This window comes from Scardinius erythrophthalmus (genome assembly GCF_964197995.2).
Source record: "Scardinius erythrophthalmus genome assembly, chromosome: 9".
In the NCBI taxonomy this organism is placed as follows: Eukaryota; Metazoa; Chordata; class Actinopteri; order Cypriniformes; family Leuciscidae; genus Scardinius; species Scardinius erythrophthalmus.
In genome coordinates this window covers 31,435,541-31,454,395 of record NC_138229.1, presented here as the reverse complement: position 1 = coordinate 31,454,395, position 18,855 = coordinate 31,435,541, and the positions used below count along the sequence as shown (strand labels likewise).

General features: G+C 37.4%; 1 protein-coding gene across 1 annotated transcript; it reads left to right on the top strand.

Moving 5' to 3' along the window:
• Positions 1-3,717: 3,717 nt before the first annotated feature.
• On the top strand, positions 3,718-11,812 carry cope (COPI coat complex subunit epsilon). Its single transcript, XM_081373408.1, has 10 exons — positions 3,718-3,928; positions 4,116-4,178; positions 4,424-4,524; positions 5,247-5,399; positions 5,486-5,539; positions 7,827-7,908; positions 8,595-8,750; positions 11,062-11,130; positions 11,272-11,346; positions 11,464-11,812. The coding sequence occupies exons 1-10, from the start codon at positions 3,827-3,829 to the stop codon at positions 11,509-11,511; spliced, it is 903 nt and encodes a 300-aa protein (XP_081229534.1). The 5' UTR covers positions 3,718-3,826; the 3' UTR covers positions 11,512-11,812.
• The last annotated feature ends 7,043 nt before the right edge of the window (positions 11,813-18,855 follow it).

Sequence of the window (18,855 nt, the reverse complement as noted above, 5' to 3'; positions counted from 1 at the left end):
CTTGTCGCATTTAGGCTACTGTGCATAAGTTTAAATTGTTGCTTTTCCTTTTAAACTAATTATGTATAAAGAAAATTTGAGCTTGCACAAGAAGGGAAATATTCAGTGTTGCAACTGTAATAAAAATCTACAATTGGCAGTATTTAAACATCCCCCAAAAAAGTCAATTTTCCATTTTTTTCTCAAAGAACCAAACTATATATAGTTAATTAACTGAAACGAAAGAGCGATGGTTATGATGGAAGTGGAGTGAGATCAATGAGTTTCAATGAGCAAAAACAAACAAAGATTAAGGAGAATGACTAGCGAAATTCCAACTTGTAATATACTCACATACTTCTGAAGATTTTTAGAAACATTAAATTTGAATTATTTGGACAAAAATTAGTCTTTATAGACAAGATATAGGGGAGTCTGGGGCTAGGCTAGGCTACATCTCAGTATGGTTTTGAGGTTTTGAGACAAAAGTCCAATTACATAAATTCTGGTTATCTTTTTTTGGATGTTTGGTATACCTTGTCTTAATTTATAGTGTGTGTGTGTGTGTGTGTGTGTGTGTGTGTGTGTGTGTGTGTGTGTGTGTGTGTGTGTGTGTGTGTGTGTGTGTGTGTGTGTGACTTGTTCTCAAATTAAACACAACACAATAAACACAATAAAACCAGTACATTCAGACAAGAGTCACCTACGAGTTTAACTGTGTTAATAACAGTGTTCATAAATTTAAAGGGATAGTTCACCCAAAAATGAAAATTCTGTCATTAATTACTCACCCTCTGCAAGACTTTCGTTCATCGTCAGATTAAATTCGCTCAATTCATATGGATTAGTTTTAATATCTCTTTAAGAACTTTCTGAAGTGACAAAGTGGTTGCGTAGCTCTGTCATTGGAAGGACAGAAAGCTCTCACATTTCATTAAAAAGATCTTCATTTGTGTTCCGAAGATGAACGAAATTTTGGGTTTGGAACGACATGATGTAAATTATGACAGAATTTTTTTTTTTTTTTGCGTAAACTATCCCTTTAAGGTTGGGGCAAGTTGCATATGTTTTATTGTAATATACAAAAGTAGGCCTAAATTAAAAATCACTTTTCATTGCTTTCCAAAATCCTTTAAAATATTGTAATTTACAGACAATGAGCAGCACTGGACGGAATAGTGGCTTTATCCACAAATGTAAAACTATGAAAGCGACCCCCAATTTTTCTCACTTTCAAGATGTTAAGGTCGTCTATATATATAAAGTCTACCTCCTGTAACAAAAAGACTAGGCTACTAAAACTTTGAATGTACCGGTATGCTCACTTTTTGATGTTTTTGTAGGCTATAATCTTTATTTAATATTATTATTTTATGTTTTGTGGGGAGGATTATATATATAGGCCTTTATATATTACTCATTTATTTATTTAGTTTTTTCTCCTTTATTTATGTATTTATTATTTTGTATTCTATAAGTAAATGTTTAATAATCATAAAATTGTGTGTGTATTATACAAAAGACGGTGTTCGCCTAGCTATTCCTCACGACGCCACGAGAGGACACCGTACACATTCATCAGCGAAACGCCAATATTATCTGCCTGCAGAGCCGGAGGCTGCATTTTCAGGACCCCACTTCTAGGACCGCATTTCTAGGACCCTAGTTTTTTGTGACAGCGCCACCTACCGAATTAGAGGACCGCAGTCTCAGGAACGCATTTCCAGGACCCTAGTTGTGCCAGGCAGTATTTCCACCCACCCAGTTTTAACTACATTAGAGTTTTACAGTTTTATTACACCCAAATACTACTTTATTTATTGCAATTAAACCTGGTTCCTAGGAATGTTGAGAAATTATTGGGTCTAGCATAATATAATAACTCAAGTAAAATAAACAAGGAATCATGTTATAGTCTTTTCAGTCACTAGATCGACCACATTTTCAAGTATAGAGGGAAGACAAGGATGACTCTGGGGGTAGATTGTGTATATTTTACAAAATAAATTATCACACCTCAACTTGAACACACTAAATATTTTACAAAATAATATATAACAACTGAACTTGCACACACAAAATATTTTACAAAATAATATATAACTGAACTTGCACGCACAAAATATTTTACAAAATAATATATAATAACTGAACTTGAACACACACAAAAACAAATTTGTTCATGATGTGGACCACAAACAGAACTTCATGGACAACATCATCACTGACTCCTAAGAGAGAGAGAGAGAGAAAGAGAAGTTAATTAAATAAGGAACATTTAGTTGAACATGTTCTACTCTTTAATTTTTTTTTCTTAGTTACCAAAAAGTGCACACATATCAATTCATAATACTATTATTGCATACTGTTCAAAGATTAAAAAAAAAAAAAAGGTTTTGATGTTGTGGGAACAAAGGTTCTAGAAACACTCATGTCAATAAAGCCCATCTCAATTGAGAAATCTGAATAGAAATAACATTGACACGACTTTTTTTCTGACCATATATATATATATATATATATATATATATATATATATATATATATATATATATACACACACACACATTTAGCCTACATATGTATTTAATATTTGAGGCACACATTATAAAACCATGTTAAAATGAAGAGACGCATGTAGACGCATACTATAACATGTATTGTGGGTAACGTTAAACAGGCTGACTGTGAGCACGTGACAGTGAAAACATTAAGATTATTTTAACTGAATTAAAATGGAAGAACAATGAGTAATTAACAAGCTTTCAGAACGAACATGCTACAGTTTTATTGTGCTGTCAATAAGTCAACACAGGCTTATCACGCAACAGTTCCGTTAAATGAACGTGCTAACAATTCATTTTCAAGCATTAGAGGCTAAATACTATGGCTATGCATTCAAGACTATTTATTTAGCAAATCACCATCACGTTTGCTACGTGCATTTAAAGTTAAAGTTAACTTTCCAATTAAATGCATCGCAATTGTAGAAATTTATTCGCATTTGATACTCACACTCTGATTGTCATCCATCTTCGCTGGTCCTCTAATTCGGTAGGTGGCGCTGTCACTAAAAACCTAGGGTCCTAGAAATGCGGTCCTAAAAGTGGGGTCCTGAAAATGCAGCCTCCGGCTCTGCAGGCAGACCCTACCAGAGCCCGTCTACGGAGAGCCTTGGCACTCCCTATTCAGCCCCATTGTATTGATTTTGGTTGCAGTTCCATTAGAATTCCACTGGGGGTGATCGCGAGCGAGTGCAGACTGAATGGGAGTCAATGGGGCTATACGGCTAAATGTGTCTCTTTCACCCAAATGCCGTTGAGAAATCTCAGATTTTATTGTAGGTTTTGCAAGTTCAACATGGGTTATAGGTCGAAAGTTGAATGAACGAGTACTTATTTCTTTTCTATTTCTTACAGGTTGAGTTGTTGTTGCCCATAACACGCTAGCATTCTGCTAATGACGTCAGCATTCTGACGTCATTGACATTTTAAAAGACTTTTTAAACCAAATAAGTGACTCTAAAAAAATCGAACACCCAGCAATGTGTAATTTCTTTGCATCTCCTTTCGAATACAACATTCAAATTACTAGACAAAAAATTATATCCTGAGAAAAGTGGGTTTTGAGGGGTATTTCGCCATAGACCTCCATTCATTCTGCACTCGCTCGCGAGCGCCCCCGCATGGACAGAGACGTGTTACTGCAACCAATCCAGAACCCGGAAGTAAGCAGAGAGTGCCAATTCTCTTCCTATTAGACATTCTCTGACCCTACTCGCGAAACGAAGCAAACTGTTCTGGTTACGTGGCCATAGTGACGTCGACAGAGTTGACGTTTCACAAACATGGCGTCGCAGCAGAATGAAGTGGATGAGCTGTTCGATGTTAAAAATGCCTTCTACATCGGCAGTTATCAACACTGCATTAACGAAGCCCAAAAAGTAAAGGTGAGTGCTCTGAAAATATTCTCCATGGCACGAAAGCATTTCTTACTAAAACACAACGTTATAGATTCTAGAGTAACGTTATGTCTGTTAGCCTTCGGCTAATTCATTATAGTTTCTCTATATTTTAACAAGACTGTAATTAACAAATGACAACCAACCACGTGTAAATGTCTTATATTTCTTTTAGACATCAGGGCCAGAAAAGGATGCAGAGAAGAATATTTTCCTGTATAGAGCATATATTGCTCAGGTAAGTTCTGCTAGCATCAGTCTGTGGGTTTGATGTTGATGAGAATAAACTAATCGAAGTCGAACACCAACCCATGTTAAAAATAAGATTGATTTGCAGTTATATTTCGATATATGTGTGTGTGTGTGTGTGTGTGTGTGTGTGTGTGTGTGTGTGTGTGTATTCATTCACATATACTTATGTTTTTGATTTAGTGCTGTTAATTTTGAGTTGTAATTAAATGATGATTTGTGTTGTCTTCTCAGAGGAAGTATGGTGTGGTTCTGGATGAAATAAAGCCCAGCGCCTCTGAGGAGATGCAGGCTGTTAGGATGTTTGCCGAGTACCTGTCCGATGTAGGCAAGAGGTTTGTGCCATTTGGTCTATCAATCAAAGTTATAGGCTAGTTCACCCAAAAATGAAAATTCTATCATTCATTTTTTCACCCTCATGTTGTTCCAAATGCGTAAGCCATTCGTTCATCTTCGGAACACAAATGTAGATTATTTTAATAAAATCTGAGAGCTTTCTGTCCCATTGACAGCCTATGTAACTAGCACTTTCGAGCCCTAGAAAGGTAGTCAGCACATTATTAAAGTAATCCATGTGACTACGGTGGTTTAACCTCAATTTTCACACAAGTGCTTTGTTTGCTAGGAAAAAAAACCCGCCACTTTATTTACTTACCACGATGCATGGTGGTTGTGTTGACGCGAGAGCAGATGTGAACGCGTGTTGGAGATTGATATTTTTAAAATTAAGTGTTAATGTTTTTTTTTTTTTTTTTTTTATTATATAAACTAAGCACTTGCATCTCTTGATAAAATTAAGGTTAAAACACTGGAGTCCCATCGATTATTTTAATGATGTCTTTTCTACCCTTCTGGGGCTTAAAAGTGAAAGACAAAAATCTCTCAGATTTCATTTAATAAAAAGATCTTCATTTATGTTCCAAAGATGAACGAAAGACTTGCGTGTTTAGGACGACATGAGGGTGTGTAATTAATAACAGAATATTCATTTTTGGGTGAACTATCCCTATAAATGAGTAGACATGAAGTGAACTACACCATACACTGCTTTTCTTAGGGATGCAATAGTGGCAGAACTGGACAAAAAGATGGCTAAGAGTGTTGATGTTTCCAACACCACCTTCCTGCTGATGGCGGCCTCCATCTATCTGCATGAGATGAACACAGATGCTGCGTTACGTACCCTGCACCAGGGAGAGACTCTGGAGTGGTGAGGCCAGAGTTTTCATTAATAGTTTATGAGTGGGATTACAAATGTATAAGTTTGCTCACTGTCTATTTGTATTTCTCTTATAGCATGGCCATGACTGTCCAGGTACTTCTGAAGTTGGACAGAGTTGATATGGCAAGGTATTGTTTATTTATTCATTCATTTATTTTAGGTTTATGTGTGTGCGTGCGTGAATGCTTAGCTATTTGCATGTTTTATTAAAAATACCTTTTAACCAGCTAAATATTATTTGACAATATATTTAATTTGATTTAATATATTAGGTGTATTATTAGACAGGTTAGCAACTGTTTGGATAACTTTATCGACAGAAAACAAATCATCTTTAAATAGCTCAACACTTTTAGTCTTATTGCCACTTAGCCGCACATCAGCTTTTATTAATATGATACCGATCAGCCACCGATCTAACGCACATATAATGTTATAACATAACGTTCAACACACTCAAACATATTTTTAGTATCTTTGTTTTGACCAAGTAAAACAGCGCTGTTACGCCACAATATTTATTTGTCAAATAAAGTGACCTGTACGAGTAGTAATTCAGCGAAACTTTAATACATTAGCTCATCCATGAACAGGATTTTGCATTCCATCGACTGTGGAGGTGAAGACAACAACTCCCATGATTCCACACTCATTCGCGGTGTCATCAAGCTATGCCTCTGTTATTGTTTCGAATAAGTGCAGGGCTAAAAGTATTCCGGCACCGTGCCGGATCTCCGGCGTGCGGCCGTGAGGAAGAAAAAAAATAAATTTGAATCTTGCATGCGGTTCAATATTTTCGAGTCAATTGATTTCACCTACTAATCATATGAAAGAAACGCAGCTCTACTAACGTTACAAGCCTATCAGAAGCAGAGCAGGGCGGGGCCTGGCAACACAGTGTGATTGAGAGTTATACGTCACGTTAGCGTTGTCGGGGAAAGGAGCGCTAGTTCATGAAGCTTTGGATGATGTCCTGCACGGGTGTAATTTCCTATGGGGACACTTTCCAAAATCCCGTTGTCCCCCCCCCCCCACCCCCACTCAAATTCGTTTGTTATGATGTTTAACCGCACGCCGTCATTGACATGGAGGAGCAGGACCGAGCCTGTGTAAAATAGCTCACTGAATGTTCTAATGAGCAAGTAACTTACTGCTAGCGGTTGCAGCACAGACAGCGATGAAGCGCCAGAAACAACAACAGGTAACGTTACGTGGCTTTAATGTCATCATGGATGAAAAGAAAGAAAGGAGAGGTGTGAGTTGGTTTAGTAAATTAGCTCAGGTCAGGATAATCATATTTTCTGTCTACACCTGTTGATAACTGAGCTAACGTTAACATACACTGCTCCTTGGTAACTTCAGACTTGGCTAAATATTTAATTTGAATATTTAATTAAATATTCTGTGTAGCTTACAAAAAAAAAACCACATTCTATGTAGGCCTACCATGAAAACGAGTCCACTTTAAACCGCAACATTTTCTGTCAGCAATGTACAAGTAGCCTAACGTTAGTGCTGTCAAAGTAAACGCTTGCGATTAATTTGTTCAGCTTTAACGTGTTAAAATATTTATCGCAGCGTCTGTTCTTTCTGTCATCCTTTGGGTTATATGATCATGCTCTCCTTCACGCAAATGTTTTAAACTATCAATGCGCGAGAAGACAAAAGAGAACGCGCTGTCAGTGAATGAATGTCCTCCTGAAACACACACACACACACACACACACACACACACACACACACAGAAAGACGCGCGCCAGTATCGCATTCGCAGTCGACAGCGCGCCATCGAGTTCCCTTTCGCGCTTGTACGAACCATAACACACACACACACACATTTAGGCTATGTCAAAATGTCAGTTTTGTCGAGTATCTTCACAAGAACAGTAAAATGAGTTAAATACAATCTTAAATAGTTCGTAAAGAGTAGAGAATGCGTGAGATCCTGTCAGCAGCGGCTGGTAAGTGACAGCAATTCTCTCTGTTAGTAAAGTTAATCAAAGAACAATGGGAACAATTTCTATATAATTCACATTGGTTAGACAGGTAAGGTACAGGTAAATATTACATTTATTATGGGTTTAAGTGATGATTGTTTTAAGTTTACTTAAATTAAAAGTTGTTATATTTTTTTAAGCCCAATAAATGTTTCAAATTTTGGACAAAGAGACATAAGTAACTATATCAGTGATACTGGTCTTTATTCATAAAAATATGCCATTAAAATGCATGAAAATAAATGGTGCCAATGAAGCCCAATGCACCCCCCCCCCACCCGTGCCTCCCAGAAAATTTTCAGGCTCAGGATTTTTTTTCACTTTAACCCCTGTAAGTGACATCTAGCGGTGAAAACTTGCATACTGTGCCTTTAATGCCTTTAAATAAGTTATTTTCATGGATATGTTGTGTTCACAGAAAGGAGCTAAAGAAGATGCAAGACCAAGATGAAGATGCCACTTTGACTCAGCTTGCTACAGCCTGGGTCAACCTTGCCATGGCGAGTATACAAGTCAATTCTTAATGGGCATTCTTGGTGCATGTCATCCTAAAGAAAATTTTTTTTTTTTTTTTTTCATTATCTTTCATAAAATGTAATAACTTTCCTCTGAAATAACTTTGCAGGCTAGTGGGTATTTTTTTTTTTAGCTGATTTTATCTATCTAATCTCTAAAATCTATGATTTTCTTTATTTTTCCCACCAGATGGTCTTGCATGCATTGGATTTTTAATAAATTTGCTATATTTTTGTGTAAACAAATTAATATTTTGTGTAGACAAATGCTGCATAATTTAGAGGTGATTATGAGGTGAACATGGTCTAGTACCATAAAAGATTTTACCTCAAAATATTAAAGTAAATATTGTTAAAACAAAATATTGTGCATTCATTTCATTAAAAAAATTATTACTTATTGTCTTCAATCTGTTTTGACTGCCGAGGTTCAATAGCCTCAATCATGAACAAATACATACATGCATGCTATCCAAATACACCCATTTACTGTACAGTTTAGCATTTAGACATATGCATTGTTGTAGCGAGCTGAATCACTTGAGATTATTTTGTTTCTTTAAAATCTCTCTGCATGCCTAGTGCCTATTCAGTATTTGCTGGTTTTGCTGAATGATGTTTTTTCCTTGTCGACTGGGAATTAAATGTCTTTCTCCTTCTTCTGCCAACAGGGGGGAGAGAAACTGCAGGATGCGTTCTACATCTTCCAGGAAATGTCAGACAAGTACTCGCCCACACTGCTGCTGCTGAACGGTCAGGCTGCCAGTCACATGGCTCAGAATAAGTGGGATGAGGCTGAGTCAGTACTACAGGACGCTCTGGACAAAGTAAGAGCCTGGGTTTTAGCACAGCAAATGCAAGGAAGTTTTGTCTCCCACTGCAAACAAAAGTTTAACTTTGGTCCTGAGAGTCTGCATAGCAAAAATACATTTAACAAGTATAGATTGATGGTTAGACTTTATTTCCATGGTCTTTGTTTCCAAGTAACTTTGCAACTACATGTCAACTAACTCAGAGTATTAGTAGACTGTTAGGGTAAGTAGAATATGTTGATATGTAGTTGTAAAGATACTTAGCAGATATTAAGCAGGCAGTCTACCAATACTCTAATGAGAGTCAGGGTGTGTTCACACTTGCCATGTTTGGTTCGATTAAAACGAACCCTGGTGCGATTGTTCTGTTAGTGCGGTTCATTTGAATAAGTGTGAACCATCTGAACCCTGGTGGCATCAAACAAGCGGATCGAGACCTCTGGAAAGATGAGTCTCTGTCCACTTCTAAACCAACCCTGGTGTGGTTCGAATGAAATATGAACACAAATCGGACCAAAGGCATGTAAATGAACCACAATCAGGACATGATTTCACAAGATGGGACCCTAAAAAGGACAGAATGCTCAAGCAAACCTGTTTTTTCTCGTCATTGTCACTGTTGCCCATCACAGTTCGGTACAGGCATCAGAACCGCGTCTCCTCACAGCAGATCTTCATTTGTGTGACGTAGGGATTCCTGCCGCTGTTTTGACTCTTTCACACATTTCACAAGCTCTCCACGAGCGCTCAGCTGGTCAAAATACATAAAATATGTGCACATACAACGAGTGCATTTATCCCAGCAAACAGCATTGTTCTGGTTGTCTGGTACGTTTCGTCACAATATATACAATACGTCATAAAAGCCGGTTAATTAGGTTGTGAACGTATCCCTATGCTTTTAGGTTCTGTATCTTTAGGTTTGGTGTTAAAATGCCAAAATGAACGCTAAGCAGACCAGGACTACCTTTGGTCTGGACCAAACGAATCAAGTGAACTGAACTACAAGTATGGACACACCCTTAGTTGACATGTAGTTGCAAAATAACTTCTAGTTAGAAGAATGTCTAAAGTGGACCATCAAAATAAAGTGATACCAGATTGACTGAATTCAAGACAACTTTCACGCTGACCAAACATCCCAAACTCAGACAATACTTGAAATTCTATGGCTAATGCACACTTTTTCCTGATCTGGGACAATTCTGCTTTATTTTTCCATTAGTCAAGTCACATTTATTTATATAGTGCTTCATCAATTATAAAACACATTATTTTCAGCTGTCAAGCAGCTCTACAGAAGATAATAGTGTCAGTATTCAAGCTCAATTCAGTTCAGTGTTGATTCAATTCAGTTCAATAACAGTGTTAATGTTGCAAAGTTGCTGTCATTATCCTGCTCAAATTCAAATTGTCTTCTCATCTATCAGTGCAGTTACATCGATTATATTACTGAATATATATTTTCTTATAAATCCCATTAGTCTCTTATACTGATCTATACAAGGTTGTAAATTGGAGGGAAAACAAGCATTTCCGGTTAAAAACTACAATCACTGTTAAAGTCTCCCTGTGGTGAATCAAGTTTTTAATTTTGTTTATGTCTATGTGGTGTTTTTAATATGCTTTAAAACAAACCATGGCAAATTCATCACCATTGCTGAGTATTTTCTTCTTGAAACTGCAGTGAAAAGTGCGGTTTGAAATCGCAGGTGTTCCTTGCGTCACACCCTCACCCTTCTTACGTCACAAACTACTTTGAACCAATCACGTAAACGTACGGACAGGCTTTAAGCATATCAATAACTATGCGCTATGCTATAACAATGCTTTGAAGCAGGCGAGACTCAAGAGATGCCAGGTTATCCTGGTATATTTTTCTGTTGATATGAAAAATCATGTACATTTAGCAATATATTTGGTGAATTATGTATGTGATGATATGATGAACTATATGCCTTCCACTGACTTTCTAAGTATTTCAAAGCGTTTCTAAGGATACTGATTTTTAGAAGGCAGCTGTCTGATTCAGTAGCAACACATTATTTACATTTATGCATTTGGCAGACGTTTTATCCAAAGCAACTTGAATTTCATTTCAAGGTACACATTTACATTCTTATCAGTTCTTACTTTCCCTGGGAATCGAACCCATGACCTTGGCGTTGCAAGCGCCAGCGCTCTACTGTTTGAGCTACAGGAAAACTTAGCGGCTCGATAATGTAGTCAATCAAATGGCTAATAATTACCGTTACGTGTCCAGATCAGTCGGTGGTCCAGGTTTAACTGCAGAGAAATGCAATGATCTGTCCTTTATCCTCTATAGGACAGCAGCCACCCGGAGACACTCATCAACCTCATTGTGTTGACACAGCATTTGGGCAAACCTCCTGAGGTAAGCTCCATAAATGTAAATGTTAACATGTCAAGATTTTTGATTTTTTTATTGCGGTCTTCAATGTATCTGAGTTTCATTTTACACCCTTGAGAGATCAACACAGATGCTTATATTTTCTGTGTTTGTGTTTCTGCACAGGTGACAAATCGATATTTGTCTCAACTGAAAGATGCACACAAATCACATCCTTTTATTAAGGATTATCTTGCTAAGGTAAGGTTATTTAGTATGTTCTGTTTTTCTATTTTGATAAATGTATTGTGAGAGCATTATCTAAGTAACTGTGAAAAATAACTACTAAGTTTAATGTAAACTCAATTGTTTCCACAGGAGAATGAATTTGACAGACTTGCCATGCAATATGCACCCAGCGCCTGAAAGAAGAATGGTTTCTATTTATGTCTCCTACGCTGCAACACAATGTTATTTCTCCTCTCTTTTTTTCAAACTCATTTTGACACTCTACAAACATTCCTGCATCATGGTTAAATAAAAATGTTTATCTTACAATGTGATGTTTCCTTATTGAATATTCATGTTGTGTTTAAAAAAAGAGGTGTAAACGGCTTTCATAACACATCAGTTCACCCTATTGATTGCCTGTTCATAGAAAGGGTATAAATATGGTACAGTACAGCTGAGGCCAAAAGTATTAAAATAATTTATTGTTTTGCAAAGTTTGCTGCTTCAGTATTTGTTCATTATTTTTTCACGTTTCTGTGGTGTACTGGAAAAAAATAAGCATTTTATAAATTTTAAAGGCTTTTGTTGGCAAAAATATTCAATATATATGCAGATAGTCAGTCAATATTTACAGTGTTGACCCTTGTTCATGACCCTTGTTCATGACCCTCGTTCATAATACAGTGTTGACTTCCTTCTTCATAATCAGATTCTGGAACAAATCCTGACTGAAGGCACTCCATTCTTGCCTTATTGGTGCTCGTAGTTGATCACAATTTGTGGACTTCTGCTTGTCAACTTGCCTTTTGAGGATTGACGACAGGCTTTCTATGGGCTTTCCCGGGGAATTGCCTGGCCACAGATTCAAAATTTTAATGTAATGATCTCAAAGCCACTTCATTACGATTCTTGGCTTGTGACATGGTGTTCCATCATGCTGGAAAATGCACGGGTCATGACCAAAGTGCTCCTGGATTGTTGGGAGGACGTTTTGATACCATTCTTTATTCCTGGGAGTGTTTTTGGGCCGAATTGTGAGAGAGCCACTCCTTTGGATGAAAGGCAATCCCACACATGGGTGGTCTCAGGATGCTTCACTGTTGGCACGGCACAGGGCTCATGGTAGTGTTAACCTTTTTTTTCTCCGAACAATCAATTTTCCAGATGTCCCAAACAGTCGGAAGGGGGCTTCGTCATAGAAACTAACTATGCAAACAATATGCAAACCTTAACAATAAGCGTGACCTTATTTGTAGGCAGAACAGAAAGTGTTATAGGACACAATGCTGACTCAGTTTATCACAGTGAGGAGGAAATTATATCTTGTCTTTTTTTATTTATCTAATCGTAGTTACGTTTTTTGAAGGAAAATCTCTCGTATTACAATTTTGTCCAATGTAATCGCATTCCAAAATAGCGAGTTGCCCAAAAATAATTTCCTCTGTTTTGCTGACGTCCAAGTCTGTTTTAGACCTCATTCATCACTGATGAAACAAACAATAGTGGTGTCATCAGTAAATTTGATGATGTGGTTGCTGAAGTGGAGACACAGTCATAAGTGAATAGTGATAAGCTATTATTTAGAGCTGAGGCAGCAGCTCTGTGCAGTGCAGGTGCCTGAAATAAATGACCATCTTTTTAGTTTTAGGAGTCAGGTTAAAAACAATGCATTTTTATAGTAGTTATTATATTTCAGTGAATGCAAAATACTTCTCATTTTAGGGTTTGGATGTACAGTGGGGTCCAAACATCCAAGACATGAACACAGCTTAAAGGGATAGTTCACCCAAAAATGAAAATGTATAGTGGAATAAAGTCGCTATTTTTGTTTGTTTTTAGTATTCTCGTCGCTTGATAAACTTAAGATTAAGCCACTGTGGTCACTTGGACTATATTAACGATCTCTTTAATAACTTTTCTGGACCAGCAAGTTGAAGTCTATGGAGGAGTGAGACAGCTCTCAGATTTAATAAAAAATATCTTAATATGTGTTCCGAAGATGAACAAAGGTCTTACGGGGTTGGAACAACATGAGGGTGAGTAATTGCTGACAGAATTTTCATTTTTGGGTGAACTATCCCTTTAACCCAGTAAAGAGACAAATATGAACAATCAAAACAATAAGTCAGAACTGAAGTTCAATCAATTAACAGCAGGGATTAAAACAAAGTTTCATTCTGAGCAAAAACTGTATTGTTTTTCATTCTGTTCAAGTGTTCTGAGGTCTTATTTCCAAGAGGTTGCCGGTTAACTAAAAGTACACCAAAAATAACAGTTATAGCTGATTTTTTGCTTTCTTTTCATATCTTTGCCTTTGAAGGCTGAGTTTTAAGATTTATTGTCGTACAGTGGGGAGAACAAGTATTGGGCGGAATCTAAAACAAAAATCCAGAAAATCACATTGTATGATTTTTAAGTAATTAATTTGCATTTTTTTGCATGACATAAGTATTTGATACATCAGAAAAGCAGAAATTAAAATGTGGTACAGAAACCTTTGTTTGCAATTACAGAGATCATACGTTTCCTGTAGTTCTTGACCAGGTTTGCAGCACACACTGCAGCAGGGATTTTGGCCCACTCCTCCATACAGACCTTCTCCAGATCCTTCAGGTTTCGAGGCTGTCGCTGGGCAATACGGACTTTCAGCTCCCTCCAAAGATTTTCTATTGGGTTCAGGTCTGGAGACTGGCTAGGCCACTCCATGACCTTGAGATGCTTCTTACGGAGCCACTCCTTAGTTGCCCTGGCTGTGTGTTTCGGGTCGTTGTCATGCTGGAAGACCCAGCCATGACCCATCTTCAATGCTCTTACTGAGGGAAGGAGGTTGTTGGCCAAGATCTCGCGATACATGGCCCCATCCATCCTCCCCTCAATATGGTGCAGTCGTCCTGTCCCCTTTGCAGAAAAGCATCCCCAAAGAATGATGTTTCCACCTCCATGCTTCATGGTTGGGATGGTGTTCTTGGGGTTGTACTCATCCTTCTTCTTCCTCCAAACACGGCGAGTGGAGTTTAGACCAAAAAGCTGTATTTTTGTCTTATCAGACCACATGACCTTCTCCGATTCCTCCTCTGGATCATACAGATGGTCATTGGCAAACTTCAGACGGGCCTGGACATGCGCTGGCTTGAGCAGGGGGACCTTGCGTGTGCTGCAGGATTTTAATCCATGATGGCGTAGTGTGTTACTAATGTTTTTTTTTAGACTGTGGTCCCAGCTCTCTTCAGATCATTGACCAGGTCCTGCCATGTAGTTCTGGGCTTATCCCTCACCTTCCTCATGATCATTGATGCCCCACGAGGTGAGATCTTGCATGGTGCCCCAGACCGAAGGAGATTGACCGCCATCTTGAACTTCTTCCATTTTCTAATAATTGCGCCAACAGTTGTTGCCTTCTCACCAAGCTGCTTTCCTATTGTCCTGTAGCCCATCCCAGCCATGTGCAGGTCTACAATTTTATCCCTGATGTCCTTACACAGCTCTCTGGTCTTGGCCATTGTGGAGAGGTTGGAGTCTGTTTGATTGAGTGTGTGGACAGGTGTCTTTTATACAGCTAACGAGTTCAAACAGATGCAGTTAATACAGGTAATGAGTGGAGAACAGGAGGGCTTCATAAAGAAAAACTAACAGGTCTGTGAGAGCCGGAATTCTTACTGGTTGGTGGGTGATCAAATATGCAATAAAATGCAAATTAATTATTTAAAAATCACACAATGTGATTTTCTGCATTTTTGTTTTAGATTCCGTTTCTCACAGTTGAAGTGTACCTATGATAAAAATTATAGACCTCTACATGCTTTGCAAGTAGGAAAACCTGCAAAATCGGCAGTGTATCAAATACTTGTTCTCCCCACTGTATATTAACATATAGAGTAATGCTTATGAAAGTAAGTCACAGAATTTCATTTGGTCTCTGGTTTTTGGACTTTACAGGTAGATTATGTACTGCCAGATAAGCAGCCAATATTTTAAAGTAATATTCCAGTTCAATACAAGTTCAGCTTAATCAAAAGTATTTGTGGCATAATGTTGATTACCACACAAATGAATTGATGTACCTTTACACAGAAAAGGTTTAGTAAACAATTTTTCACATTAAAAGCATGCTAATGTTTGCATGTGGATACTTTTGAAATGGTGAGTAGTTAAACGTTTATGAATTGGCCATATTAATTTTCATTGTAAGTGTCCCGCTGTGTATCTCAGATTTTTTGGTGGGGTTTTAGAGCAAAAAAGGGAACCGGTGAAGATTTAGCCTATCAACATTATCCCACAAGTGTTTTCGATTGAGCTTAACTTGTATTGAACCTGGCAGGGTTATTATAACTGAAACTAAATCTAAAACCATAGAAATACCTTGAAACAAAATAAAACGTTACAATGATAACAATAAAAACATATACAAATGACAAAAACACTCAACAAATTTATTAAACCTGTAAATGAAATTAAAATGAAAATGTAAAGATCTCATTCAAAAAAATAAAAACTGTAGTATCTCAATGATGCTAAAATAACACTAGAACCTGGAAAGACACGTGTCCGTAAGACAAGAATGACTAAATGTCAGGTTATTCTCACTGCGTGGATCACATTTTGAGTGCTCCTGTGATTATGTTTACCATATTGACCACCTGGAGGCTGCCTGATAAAAAGTCAAGTGCCCAGTTTCAGATAGATTTACTGAGCTCCGGACGTTTTAAGGCCGGTTTTGACGTATTTATAATGTTGAAGGTTGAGCTGTAGACAATAAATCAGTACACACATCCCAGAATATGTATGAACAGCTCAAGGGCTGTTTGCAAGGCTGGAGAAGTGGTGTCATGCATTGATTTGTTGGTTCAGTATGCAACTGCTGAGTGTCTAAGGGTTGATGAATGATGCGGTAAGTAGAGGACATTACTATTTGTAGTAGTTACATGCTACAGAAGTTTGACAGTAGTTACAGTAGTCTGTTTGAAACAGACTGAAACCTCAAGGTGAGTCAATGAACTCTTGAATATGTCAGTGCAGACTATGTCCGACTGCTTTACATGGGTTTTGAGGACTCATGTTGAGAACCCATTTGGTTGCATTACTTGTTGTATGAAAGCTTATTTCCGCCACAGAATAAAAAAAAATGAAAAAAGGTAATTGCTACTTTTTGCAATTTTTTCAAAGAATTGGGTGATATAAACTCGCCAGTGCTGCTGTCATTCGATTAAAAACGAATTAATTGTGATTAATAAAACTGAACATTAAAGTTTTCAATGTAGTTTTATATTGTAATAATTTCACATTTACTCTCCAAATTAATATAGAAACAACATAAAGACAGTAGCCTATATTTTAAATATTTGTTTAACAGCATCTTTTTATGAACGAAGGCCAGTAGGCCTATCACTGATACCAATACTGCTACTGACGTCTCTTTGAAATAGATTTTTTTAGTAGTAATAGTAGTAAGAACAACAGACAATCTGCATTAATAGACACAGTTTTAGGTAATAGTGGCCCACAACTCATTAGCAGAATATTTTGTATTGGCGGTTTGGAGTCGATTCTTTCTTTTGGGAGACAATAACTTTATTTTTAGTTACAACTTTGCTGAACATTTACATTCACAAACAGCGATATTACACACTGCATGAAAGGGAATATTCGAAAAACCATAATAGGGGCACTTTAAGTGAACTTAAAACAATCTTTGCAAAACCCATTATATAAATCTCACATTTACCTGTGTCCTTTAATATATCAGGGCTATTTTTTTTCTATTGGCCCAGTCAGACCAGTTCAGATTTGTACTTGCCCTGTCAAAATGCACAAAAAAGTTATTGTTTTCATTGTTTTTATTATACCTATGTAACCTCGTAAACAGTGCTTTAAGATTGTCAGGTCTAACAGATATAGAAATTGAATAAAGTTATCAAACACTTCACAGTCTTCACTGCATAAATTATAAGTTAAATATAGATTCAATCAAGAGCAGTGAGCGATTTTCTCACTGAATCTCACTGCAGTGCGTGAGTCTTTTGTTCTTTGACTAACATTAATGACAGACATCACTGCAGCAGGTTTATTAGGCTGCTGTCACTTTAAGACCTGCCGCACATAATGTGGATCTGACATGCATCATATTTTCACACAACTCTTTACATTTAAGACTTCATTTAACTCATTTAAGACTGTGCTTGGGAGGATATTTGATAAAACGGGCATTTTGTTATAATTTTGTGTTTTCGTCCGTTTAAGTGATGTCTGAAGTGGCTTTCTGTGCGAACGAGTCATGTGTCCCACAGACAGGAGATTCACAGAGTTAACGCACTGCCTTCTCTTTTGTGTCTTATCGTGAATGGCTTAAAAGCATTTGCATGAATAAGAACATGGTCTTATAGATCAGGCTATTGTAACTCTAGCCAAAGGTTGACAGAAATCAAAGCTGATACTTCGTTAATTATTTTTAACATGTTAAACTGGAAAAATGTATCATGTGCGTTAACGCATTATTTTTGACAGCACTAAAACACGACATTGTGAGTTTAAAAGTCAGAATTGTGAGATATAAACTCGCAATTCTGAATTTTTTTCTTCTTCACTTTTTTTTTACTGTTTATCTTGCAATTCTGACAAGTACCCGAACTGCGAGTTATAGGCCTATAAAGAAAAACAGTCAGTCTACCCCCCCCCCCCACACACACACACACCCTCAGAACTGGACTTTATAACTTGTAATTGCGATTTTAGCCTATATCTCACAATTCTGAGAAAAGAAGTCATAATTGTGAGATGTAAACTGGTGCGGCAGTGGTGTCGCACTGCCTTCAAATTCTCATATTTCACAGAAATCATTTTGTTCGTCTAATATGATATCACAGGTGATTCATGAAGTTTGTAAGACACCAAGTGTGTGGACTGGAAGCTGATATGACAACTGATGTTGCTTAACAAGGTAGGTTTAGATTTACTTTATATTTACATTTAATCATTTAGCAGCACTCTTATCCAAAGCGACTTACAAATGAAGAGAGCAATGAAGTATCAATTATTAGGGCAACAATATGCAAATGTAGTGACCAGTCTCAACTAGACCAGCGCAGCACATGTAGCAAGGATTTGTTTTATATAATAGATATAGAATAGTAAGTGTTGGTATTATTACGTCAAATGTCGCCGATATATTTAGAGACGAGTAAAGACTCAGTTTGGTAGTTAGGTTCTGACTCACCCCAGTAGTTAGAAGCTGTGACGTAGACGCCCTACCTGAGAGGTAAGACTTGAACCATTGGAATGCTGTTCCTGAGATACCTGTCATCTTGACGACAGGAACAGGAGGATCTGGTGGATAACTAACTCAATAACTGAGAGCAGGGCAATCTCAGTTGAGTGTCCACTTTTAAAACCAGACTGGTAATGGTCTAGGAGGTTGTTCTGTGTAAGAAAGGCTCGGTCAAGTGTTTTAGCAATGAATGGAAGAAGGGATACCGGTCTGTAATTTTCTAGATGTAGAGTGGGTTTCTTAAGCAGTGGGGTTATCCGAGCCTGCTTAAATGCTGT

Coding starts and splice junctions, on each gene's coding strand:
- cope (XM_081373408.1), top strand. CDS start 3,827: ATGGCGTCGCAGCAGAATGAAGTGGATGAGCTGTTCGATGTTAAAAAT. Junction 5,400..5,485: donor CAGGGAGAGACTCTGGAGTG/GTGAGGCCAGAG, acceptor TTTCTCTTATAG/CATGGCCATGACTGTCCAGG. Junction 11,131..11,271: donor ATTTGGGCAAACCTCCTGAG/GTAAGCTCCATA, acceptor GTTTCTGCACAG/GTGACAAATCGATATTTGTC.